We start from the raw sequence: 11,595 nt of genomic DNA, 5'->3' as shown, positions 1-11,595 counted from the left end.
CAGATTGAAACTATTCAAACAAAATTGCATCTGTGCTTAACAAATACAGACTTTTTTCTTGTCAATAGAGTATAACAACTATTTACATAGCATTTACATTGTATTAGATATTATAATCCAGTGATGATTTCAAGTATACAGGAGGATGTGTGTGGGTTACATGCAAATACCACAAAATTTTATATCAGAGGCTCAATGAGCATCCATGGATTTTGGTATCCCTGGGGGGTCCTGGAACCAACTCCCTGGAGATATCAAGGGACAACTGTATAAAGTTTGAGAGGTTTATCTGATATCCAAATAGAGGCCAGTTAAAACATATGCGTGGCATTTAGGGGTAAGAGGGTCTGGGATGGAGATGTGCCTTGGCAGTCATGAATGGATAGATGGTATTTAAAGTTGTGAGTCTGTATAACGTCACCAAGGCAATGAGTCTAAAGAAGAGAATAGATACCCAAAGATTGAGCCAGGGACTCTTCAGTGTCTAGAGGTTGGGGATATGAGGAGGAACTGGCTAAGAAGGCTAGAAAGAGTGGCAAGAAATCGAGAGAGTGTAGTGTCTGAAAATCGAAAGAAGAATGTGTTTCAAGAGAAAGGGCATGGTCAGCTATGTGAAGAAAGTGAGGGCTGGGGACAGACCACTGAATTTAACATGGAGGCCACTGGTGATTTTGACGAGAAGTATGCACTTCTTATTGTTTTTCTGCTTCATTTCCCCCTTAAACATACATTCATTTCCTGATAGCTGGGAAAAAAAAAAAACTGCACAAATGAGCTGGATGCTTCTGGTCAAAAGCATGCATACATCCCCTTCCAAGTAGAATTCCAAGCATCCCAAAGAATCTCAAGCATCCAGTCAAACATGAGTTCCCCTGGGCAGAGGACACAGTAGAATAGAAGAGGTAAACACCAGCCTGGCTCAGGGTCCTAAAAGAGCTGCAATGTTGATAACAATGATAATATTCAGTTGCTGAGAACTTTTCCTTTTCTATCCAGATGTATATTGCTTTGTGTCTCTCTACCCTAACCAAAGATTCATCAATAATTCAAGGAACCTGAATGGACAGGCCTATAAATCACCCCTATGGTGTATTTTGGGGCTAAAAATCATGTAGTTAACTTTCTATACAGAAAATTTCCAACGCTCTGGCCTCAAATCATGCCACAAAGTATTGGCTGCTGAAAGTCCTCAAGATAAACGTTCTACTGGGCACGGTGGTGCATGCCTGTAGTCCCAGCTACCTGGGAGGCGGAGACGGGAGGATCACTTGAGCCCAGGAGTTCAAGACCAGCCTGGGCAACATAGACCCTGTCTCTAAAAAAAATGTATTTTTTAGATAAATCTTCCCCCACTACCATGAAGATAGAGACTGTCTTTGTAATCTCTGTACCCTCAGCACCAAGCACACTGCTGGGTACATAGTAGGCACTCTAAAACTGTTGAATGAATGAATATCTCTGAGTGTCTCAAATCACAGATGTGTCTACACTAGCCCAAATGAACTTTACTGTAGATTCAACTCTTGTATAAACAGCCGTATCAGATAAAACATGGCAGAAGGTTTTTTGATGATTTAATTGATTTACAGAAATGCAACAAACTGTATTTTCTCCATATCACTTCTTACTTGGAGATGTGCACACACCCCCACCTCTTTAGGGGGTTATATCTTCATGGATGCATCCTTTGTGAGCCTCTTGCTGGAGCTGTTGCCATCCTAACTTTCTGGTGGTTAGCCACACTTACAGTGAAAAAACTTATTGCATTTATGACCAAAGCAAATTAATGTCCCCATAATGGCAATTGTGGTGGACTTATAGGGAAAAATAGGACTTTAATGTTTATGTGTTTATGTGTTTTTAATGTTTATTGGTTTGCTGTTACAGTCCTCATCCCGATGAGACTAGGTGTGTCTGAGTTAACTCATTGTCAAGGAGGTTATAGGCATGAAGAGTTTCTGCTAACTACCCAAGCTCATAAATGCCTGCAAATGGATTTTTTCGTTTTTATGGGGCCAAGCCTCAGATCACCATACGCATAAAAGCGGTGCAAGGGATCCACTGGCCTCAGAGGGACTCCCAGCTCCAGCTTGCCCATTCTACACTCGCTCTTTCGCTCCCAACCAGGAAGCCACCATGTCTTGCCGCTCCTACCGAGTCAGCTCTGGTCACCGGGTGGGCAACTTCAGCTCTTGCTCAGCAATGACACCGCAGAACCCGAACCGCTTCCGGGCCAACTCTGTCTCCTGCTGGAGTGGGCCCGGCTTCCGGGGCCTTGGCAGCTTTGGTAGTCGGAGCGTCATCACCTTTGGATCGTACTCACCCCGGAGAGCAGCTGTTGGCCCTCGGCCTGGCCGCTGTGGAGTCGGCTTTGGTGCTGGCTGTGGGATGGGTTTTGGTGATGGGAGAGGTGTTGGTCTGGGGCCTGGGGCTGGCAGCTGTGTTGGTCTGGGCTTTGGAGCTGGCAGTGGCTTTGGCTATGGCTTTGGTGGCCCTGGCTTTGGCTACAGAGTTGGAGGAGTTGGAGTCCCAGCAGCCCCATCTATCACAGCTGTGACTGTGAACAAGAGCCTGCTGACCCCCCTTAACCTGGAGATTGACCCCAATGCCCAGAGGGTGAAGAAGGATGAGAAGGAGCAAATCAAGACCCTTAACAACAAGTTTGCCTCCTTCATTGACAAGGTACCTATGATAGCTGAATCTCTGGGTCTAGGAATATGACAGGCAAAATGCACTAGAGTGCCCTTTCCTTTAAAAAGAACTACTGGCCCAGTTCTGGGGACTTGACCTTGACCTCAGATCTTTCAAGTGCCTACCTCAGGCATTGTGGTGCGCTTTCTGGGTTGCTCTGCTGCAGAGCAAGGCCAAGCCAGAGGACGTGCTGCACGGTGGGATAGACTCAGACAGTGGTGACATCTTCTGGAGGACAGAGGAGCATCCAGCCAAACTCGAGGGCATCTCGACAAACTAAGATGTTCCATCTGGTCACTTAGAAATGTCTCTGAAACAGACTGGAAACACTGGGACTTTAGCCAGGTGTTGGCTGGTATATGTTTAAGAGGTTTTATTCTTTGAGATTCTTTTGTTCCTTATGAAGTTTTCATAGTTTCTGAGGCTGAGTGGCCTCATCTGCTCAGGCTTAGAAAAGCAGAGAATGGAGTTGATTAACTAAAAAAAAAGAAAAAGAATTCATACCCCCTCATGGGGTACCAAAATTTGGCCAAGTTGCCTAGATTCAGGGAAATTGTAGGGAATGACCACTGGTAGTCCCTGGTTTCCAGGGAGATAAGTGGGAACAGTGATGAGGATAACCCAGAGGAACTGACAGCCCACACACCGTGTCTATGTGGAGATGGAATGGTTATGTCTGAGAATGGAGGAGAACCTCTGTGAGTTTTGGGTTCTTCCTCTCTAAAATGAGAGGCTGGGGTAAAGGATCTATAAGTTATCTTCCAGCTTTACGCATCTCAGCCAGTGGAGTATCTGAGATGTTGGATAGGACTTACAATCTGAGAATTCCCACCTTCTAGTACCATATCCCACCCCAAATGTAGTTTACTCTGCTCCTCATTCTCTGCCAGGGATGCCTGGCATCAGTTTTCAGATATAGGAAAACCCCAGCTTAAATAGAACCAACTCTTCCAACTTCCTGATGTACAGGTGTATCCCTTTCTTAGAGGCTAGATAGGGGAATGGTACTGAAGTGCTACGGTTCAAAACCCCATATTGGTAACTAGGCCTAACTGAGCACAAGGAGGGAGTCACAACCTGCCCTTCCAGCTTGTGCTGAGTTAGTGGAGGAATGAAAGTCAGCAGAGGAGAGAACCCTGTCGACACGTGGTCAAGTCATCGCTGGCCATCTCAAGAGCTTGGTCAAGGCATGAACCCTACCAAGCACTTCAAATGCCACTTCTGTGACCTGTGGATTTAGGTGCGGTTCCTAGAGCAGCAGAATAAGCTCCTGGAGACCAAGTGGAGCTTCCTCCAAGAGCAGAAATGTGTCAGGAGCAACCTGGAGCCACTCTTTGAGAGCTACATCACCAACCTGCGGAGGCAGTTGGAGGCGCTGGTCAGCGACCAGGCCCGGCTCCAGGCTGAGAGGAACCACCTGCAGGATGTCCTTGAGGGCTTCAAGAAGAAGTGAGTGACATCTGAGCTGCACAGACCAATGACAGGCCTGGGCTGGCCCCAGAATCAGTTGCCAAGCTCAGATGAGAGCAGCTGGAAGGATCAGGGTTGAATGCTGGTTACCACATCAAGCCTGGGGACAGGGGTAGGGGGTAGTGATATGTGAACAGAGAGGAGGAGGCCCTGCTGAGGAAAATGGTGCCCATGTTTAGCATCTTTTTCAGTTGGGCCCTACTTGCTCTATAGTCAAGTGCAATGATCCTACATCATTTCTATCAGAGAAACAAAGCAATAGACCAAGTTTTCAGATCCCAAACGCACGTTAAGACCGTGGAATGGCTTTGGAGAAACTGAGAGGCACTGGCTTATGAAAGGTCATGAAGATGAGACAGAGGAGACGATGTTATAGCATTCAGATAGCAGTAGGGAACCATGCTCCTGCATGAACTGAGAGGTCTTGAGAGGTTCACTGGGGAGTTGGGAGTAACTGCCTCTCAGTTCAGAGCAAGAACTCGCCCTCTTAACTTTTGTCATCAGGTATGAAGAGGAAGTGGTATGTCGGGCCAATGCTGAGAATGAGTTTGTGGCTCTGAAGAAGGTAAGGGGTAACCACAGCCCTGCCCAACTTCTCCTCTGGACTAGCAAATGTTCTCAAGACTCCCCAGGAAACTGCCAAGGCAGCCCTGTGGAGTCTGGGACTACTCACACCACCAAGACAGTGGAACCTCAGAGATAACAAGAGATTTCCTACAAAGTTCAGGTTCAGCCTCAGATTCTTTAGGATTGGGTCACGTGCGAGCAGAGGTATGAAAAGATGACCTAAGTATCTTGGATTGTCTAGATTTTCTTTGCCTCTAACTGAACATCAGAAAATGCCCAGCAGCCCTTGGGGAAATGTTGGCATTATAATAGGGAAAAGAGTAAAAGTCACTGAGCTTCACTTCTATGCAGCGACCTTACCATCTGTGGGAAGTGGCTGCCTCTTTGCCCCCATCTCCAGACCCGGGTGGGAAGGTGAAGCAGTGGCCAGGCGATGAGTATTTATCCTTCTCTCTTTTATACAGGATGTGGATGCAGCTTTCATGAATAAGTCTGATCTCGAGGCCAACGTGGATACCCTAACTCAGGAAATTGACTTTCTAAAAACCCTTTACATGGAGGTGAGGGCTCATCTTCTCTAGGGCACCCAAGGAGATCAATGCTTGGCCCGGACTCCCTGAGGGCTTAGTCTGGGCTAGCATATTTTCATTTACCATAATATAGCTTTCCTCTCACTCAAATCTGTATGCTGTATATGCCAATATATCCTCAAATGGGGAAGGGAAGGTGAGCAGGCTTTTCAGCAGTCGGATGCAGGTCAAACTCCTTGGATCTATGATCCAACTCCTTATTTGCCAATTTAAAGACTGAGATCTAGAAATGTCACTTCCTGTGTACTGACCAGAAGACTGAAAAATTGATTTGCCAGGAGAAGTGAGAAAAAATGTGTTTGACCTAATTAGCAAAACCAGCTGTCTTTTGCTTCATAAGCAATCTGTCCAGTCTGGCATAGGCCCAGCCAGAGATGAATTGCTAGCTCTAAGTGAAGAGGAAAGCCTCCTCTGGAATTCTATTTGCAGGCCAGTCCCAAGCCCCTTGGTTCTTCTATTAAGGGCTTGGGATATAGGAATTCCTAGACCACCATGTGCTAAAATATTGTCAGGTCTCAATGGTCTGTGACCAGCCCAGGCACTTTGCAGATAATCTAAGAAAATCTAAGCCCTAGAAAAGCTCCCACTTTCTTCCACCATGTTTTTAGGTCCCCATGGCTTTAATACTCACTGAGCAAAGTAGTGTGTTAAAGGGATATCTCTGAGTAGATCACAAGAGTTCTAAAGTCAGCCTGAGATGGTTCTCAGGCATGTCTTTTTCTTTATCATCAATTTAGATGGTCTTGCCTTTTTACGAACCAATAAGTGATGCTCTCTGCCCATGACACCACTTCCTGGGCACCCTGTGGCAGAGTCCCAGCTACTAAATGAGACTCTAAGCACATCTATCTCCCCAATCCTCCAACACAGGAAATCCAGTTGCTGCAGTCACACATCTCAGAGACATCGGTCATTGTGAAGATGGACAACAGCCGTGACCTGGACCTTGACGGGATCATCGCTGAGGTCAAGGCCCAGTATGAGGAGGTGGCCAGGCGCAGCCGGGCTGATGCTGAGGCCTGGTACCAGACCAAGGTGGGCAGTGGAGGCTGGGGAAGGGATGGAGGCAGCTCTGGGGATAAGACTCATATATAATAGAGCAGGCCCAGGGAGGTTTGAGGCCCCCAACTCAGTGGGGGCTATGATCTTGACCTGACCTTTGAACCCTCAAAATACCTTCCCCTCTCCCCAGTATGAAGAGATGCAGGTGACAGCTGGCCAACACTGTGACAACCTGCGCAACACACGGAACGAGATCAACGAACTGACCCGCCTGATCCAGAGGCTGAAGGCAGAGATTGAGCACACCAAGGCTCAGGTGGGCAAAGGAAAGGAGGGAAAGCCTCAGATGAGGGAGAACCAGGGCCTCAGGTTTTGGGAACCCCCAAGTCTAATGAGGTAAGGGAGACCATCAAGATCCAGAAACCAAGGAATGGAGGGACCAGTTCAGGAAGGCTTTCTGGAGGATAAAAATATGGAAGGGAAGGAGAGCTTCCCACACAGAAGTAAAGGCCTAGGGCAGACCCAGCAGGGAAGGTGGTACAGAAAGAATAAGATTACCCTCTAGATGCCATGGCTCTGGAGCAGCTGAAATCAGGAGGGACAAAGTCAGTGGGGATGGAAACAAAAGAGCAATGCCCTACCCCATAGTGACATCAAACTACAGGATCTCCAGTGCCCTGGAAAGCAGCCACCACGGGGTCCCTCCCTGCCTTGGCCCCAGGCTATGTTCCTACTAAGAGGGGCAGTGTTTCTAACCCAACCTGGGGATGCCCTGGCACTGCCGAAGCCTACCTGCAAACTGCCTTTCCTGCAGCGTGCCAAGTTGGAGGCTGCAGTGGCCGAGGCCGAGCAGCAGGGTGAGGCGACCCTCAATGACGCCAAATGCAAGCTGGCAGACCTGGAGTGTGCCCTGCAGCAGGCCAAGCAGGACATGGCGCGGCAGCTGCGCGAGTACCAGGAGCTGATGAATGCCAAGCTGGGCCTGGACATCGAGATCGCCACCTACAGGCGCCTGCTGGAGGGCGAGGAGAGCCGGTGAGTGCTCTCAGTCCAGCAGGAGAGTGAAGTCAGACTTAGGCATCTAGAAAGATTAAGGAAGAGAAGGGGACAGTGAAGAACTGCAGACATACTTAGTCTTTAAAGATAACAATACCTTCTCTGCAAACATTAGTTGCATTGCCCTTGTCAGGGAGTTAGAAGAAGGCTCTAGATCTGTGACTCTCAAATGCAAGTCTAGACAAGCTTCACTAGAATCATTAGAAATTTTGCTAAAATTACTACTAATGATAAATTTCCTTAAATATTTTAATTTAATGGTTTTGGGATAGGGTCTAAGAACGTGCAGTTTTTCAGCACTCCCCAGATGTGTGTATAACCAGGGGTGAGAACCACTGCTCCACAGATCTGCTCAGACAAGAAAGCCCTTTTTATGGCAAAGGGGTTTTCAGTAAACAATAGTGCATGTGAAATGATTTGTTTCTTTCCCTTTCCAGGCTCTGTGAAGGTGTTGGACCGGTAAACATATGTAAGAAACTTGTTTTTTCCTCTTCACACATTTCTCTCCTCTTCAAACTTCCTTTAAACTCAGGCCCACACTGGGATCAGGAGGCATCCTAGATGGCCGGTCTAACCACGACAGTCAGGGGAGCTGGGACCATCCAGCCCTGGACAGGGAGCACCTTCTTAGGTGAGGTCTGAGATCTCCCCAGAGCCTGCCTTCTCCAGAGTGAAACATTCACAAAGGTTTGCAAGGCCTCCAAAGTGGAGGACAGCCAGCATTTTTGCTTGAGTGGCCTTGTCCTTCAAGGGAAATATCTAGGGGACTTAGAAGGAATGGGAAGGCCTCTGCCAAAGGAGACTCTCATCCCCTGATGGCAAGGAATGCAACAAGGCCGAATGGAAATCTCCCCACCATCGATGCCCTGCATGCTTTGGGCACGGCAGGCTGGGGACACTGGCAAGGCAAGACCCAGCCCCTGCTCTCTAGAAATAGAATCTTCTTGAGAAGATGAGTCCTAGCTCATCACCTAGGTTGATGGTGGTCAACCTAACCCTGGAAGGATCCCTGGGGAGAAGAGCAGATATTGGCATCCCTGTTTTGCCCACTCAGAGAAAGTACATGATTTGCCAGAACTCATAAGGTGAACCAGATTTCAAACCCAGATTTCTGACTCCAAAAACACAAATGAACACTGACGTGTAGTGGAACCAAGTGCTAAACTGGGTGGGTCAGACAGTCAGAGCTACATGTACTTGGAAGAGAGTGTCCCTTCCCACTCCCACAGAGGCAGGGAGTGAGCAGGGGAAGCTGCAGGCAATGGCTTTCTGCAGGAGGTCAAGCCTGAGTGAACTTCGTGGATGGCAGGAAGGATTCTGGGAAAGAAGAAAGGACAGGAAAGAGTGTGCGCCTCCCTGGATGGGGCTGGTCTAGCAAGGTTTCGTTGGATTTGAGTCCTGAGGTATGGAGGTGTGTCCAGAGGAGAGCAGAGGGCTACAGAGCACAGACACCAGTGGGTCAGGAGAGAAGTGACAAGGGACTAGTGTCGGAGGAGTTTCCTGTGTGCTGGGCTAGGGGAAATGTGGAGACCACCAAGCGGCATAATACAACCGGAAGATAAAAGGCCCATGGCTTTATGGAAGCTATTGCTCCAGCTGTCTGGATAATCCAGCTCACTACCTACATCTCACAACCCAATTTGACGTTAGCCATATATAAATGAGTCAACTTATGGATGTATGCAAACATCTGGGGAATTGGACGAATTCATCATTTTAATCTGGATGTTTGATTTTAATGTAGTCACAGTCTTTGAGCCATCCAGACAAGAGAGGGAAAAAGTGTATACGGACTGTGTAGACAATAGGGACCACTTCTCCAGATGCCACAACCCTGCCCCAACTCCCTCCCCACCAGACCTGGAGGTGCAGCCCAGGGGTAGCATGGAGGTGGAGGGCCCTGGTGTTGGCAGCTTGCCTGATGCTTTCTTTCTCCACAGCCGTCAGCAGCTCCCGGGGAGGCCTGGTGTGCGGGCCTGAGCCTTTGGTTGCCAGCTCCACCCTCTCCCACAGCGGGGTCACCTTCTCAGGCAGCAGCAGCGTCTGTGCCACCAGTGGTGTCCTGGCTTCCTGCGGCCCGAACCTGGGTGGAGCCCAGGTCGCCCCGGCCACTGGGGACCTGCTGAGCACTGGTACCAGGAGTGGCTCCGTGCTCATCAGCGAGGCCTGCGTCCCCAGCGTCCCCTGCCCCCTGCCCACCCAGGGGGGCTTCAACAGCTGCAGTGGCGGCCGCAGCTCCAGCGTCCACTTCGTATCCACCACCACCTCCCGCCGGACCAAGTACTGAGAGCCCAGCCCCAGACAGCTGCTGCCCAGAGAAGCAGCAGCTCCACGGCTCCCGCTTCTGCCCCCAGGGTTCATGGGCTCTGGGCTTGAGGGTCTCCAGCTCTCTTTCCTGCCAGGAAGCCACCCCTTAACTCTCCCCCGGCTGTTCTGCCTGGCCCCATGTCCTCTTGGAGGATTTTTCTGCCATGTAGATGCTCCATTAGCAGTTCCAGCCAAGCTGGCTTCTCTCTGCTTCCCAGTTTCTTTCCTTTGGATCACTTCTCTCCCTGTCAGCGACAGCCTGGAGAAAGGCACATTCAGTGCCATAACAACAATCCACCCAGTGCCCTCACCACCCGTGGCTTCGGGTTAATTTGGAGCTGTTCACACTGCAGGCATCCTTAAGTCCACATCCTTCACTTCCTTCCTCTTCCTTTCCCTGGTAGGAAAAGGTTCTTTCCTTCTCTCCCTGATCCAGGGGATCCCAGTCTTTGGTGGCCCCAGGCTCCCTAAGCCCCGAGATGGCTCTTCTCCCAGTGGCTTCTGTCCTGCTGTTTCTCTTCCTGTGTTGTTGGTGTAACTCCAGCATGCAAGTCCACGAGGTGGGGTGCAGGTGGACAGGCGGGCTCTGCAATGCTCCCCGTACTCCTGCCCCTGCACATGGTGTGAGGCCCAGCCCTGTCCACTGCAGGGTTGTGTCTGCAAGCTCCAAGGAGGCCTGAGGGCTGGGTGGGGTGGGCTGCCTGTGTGCGCTGCTCTTTGTGTTCCTGGGTTTTCAATAAACTTGCCAAGTTCATCTCGTAGGGACTCTGGCCTCTCCTTCTGGATCACACTGGGGTTGGGGGAGTTGCCTCCTAGACCCCACCAGATCACAGCCCGCCAAGCTGAGGTGGGGCAAAGACTGGTGTCCTGGGCACAGGGAAGACACTGAGGAAGGAGGGCCCAGGCCCTTCCCTGGAGGGACTCACAGTTCTGCAGGGCATAGGAGAGGTAGCAAAGGCTCCAAAAACAAGTGCCAGCCAGCCCACTGCCCACTTACCCCCACCACCGGGAATAGCCTTGTGCCCAGAGGCACCCTCCCATGACCAAAGTGAACCCTTCCATCTGTAGTTTCCTAGGTCTCACCCACCCTCAGTTCCCCCAGTTCATTATAGGTCCTTCCTGGTCTTTCTGTTTCCACTCGTGTCTCCATCCAACTCATTCATCACAATGCTGCTCGAAAGGCCTTTCTCACATAAAAAACTGACTGTGGTTCCCTCCAGCTCATATCCCTCAGTAGCTCCCCACTGCCTCCCAGAAATAGCCCAAGCTCCTTAACATGGCATACAAGCCCTATGTGATCTGCCCATAGACTTCCACCCCCAGCCATCCCCTCCACACAACCCACTGCCCACCTCTCATCTTTTGTCTGTTCATCCAATAAACATTTGAGAAGTGTCTACCACGTACCAGGCATGATGCTGGGAAAATGGTAATGGACAAGATTCAATCCCAACCCTCGAAGAGCTTACAGTCCTGTCTGATAGATGGACAAGTGCACAAGCACTTGACTCAATATATTAAGTACTATATTATGAGTAGAACTCATGCTGTACTACCCAAACAAGAGGCCCAGCCCAGACTTGGGGCATCATTAAACACTTCCTGAAGGATATAATGTCCCAGCAGAGATGTGAAGGATGATGAATTAGCCATACTAAGAAGGAAGAAGTGTCCCAAGCAGAGGCAACAACAGCATGTGCAAAAACCCAGACGCTGGAGACAGCAGAAGCTTGACAATTTGCCTGGAGTTGAAATTGACCATGACTATAGCATAGAGTGCAAGACATAGCATCAGGTGGTGACAGGAGTCAGCCAAGGCACAGTCATGAACAGCACAGCTCCATTGGGGTGCATGTCTCATAGTAGGAATGGTTTTCTGGTCAGCCTCACTCCAAGACAGTTCTTCTGAGGG

The 11,595-nt window shown here is 49.5% G+C and overlaps 1 protein-coding gene across 2 annotated transcripts; it reads left to right on the top strand.

Annotated features, from left to right (window-relative positions):
• The first annotated feature begins 386 nt into the window (after positions 1 to 386).
• Positions 387 to 10,442, top strand: KRT84 (keratin 84). Of its 2 annotated transcripts, none has more exons than XM_077954323.1 (9): positions 387 to 409; positions 1,279 to 1,293; positions 5,177 to 5,288; positions 6,189 to 6,353; positions 6,511 to 6,636; positions 7,135 to 7,355; positions 7,814 to 7,845; positions 9,317 to 9,350; positions 9,390 to 10,442. In XM_077954323.1, exons 1-9 carry the CDS (start codon positions 387 to 389, stop codon positions 9,661 to 9,663), a joined length of 1,002 nt encoding a protein of 333 aa, XP_077810449.1. In that variant the 3' UTR covers positions 9,664 to 10,442. The 2 variants fall into 2 exon arrangements, with proteins under 2 accessions (XP_077810449.1, XP_001093676.3); XM_001093676.5 differs by lacking the exons at positions 387 to 409; positions 1,279 to 1,293 and adding exons at positions 2,070 to 2,682; positions 3,932 to 4,140; positions 4,666 to 4,726 and having other exon boundaries at positions 5,193 to 5,288; positions 9,317 to 10,442.
• Positions 10,443 to 11,595: the final 1,153 nt, after the last annotated feature.

This window comes from Macaca mulatta, chromosome 11 (genome assembly GCF_049350105.2).
Source record: "Macaca mulatta isolate MMU2019108-1 chromosome 11, T2T-MMU8v2.0, whole genome shotgun sequence".
In the NCBI taxonomy this organism is placed as follows: Eukaryota; Metazoa; Chordata; class Mammalia; order Primates; family Cercopithecidae; genus Macaca; species Macaca mulatta.
This window is presented reverse-complemented; position numbering and strand designations above follow the sequence as displayed.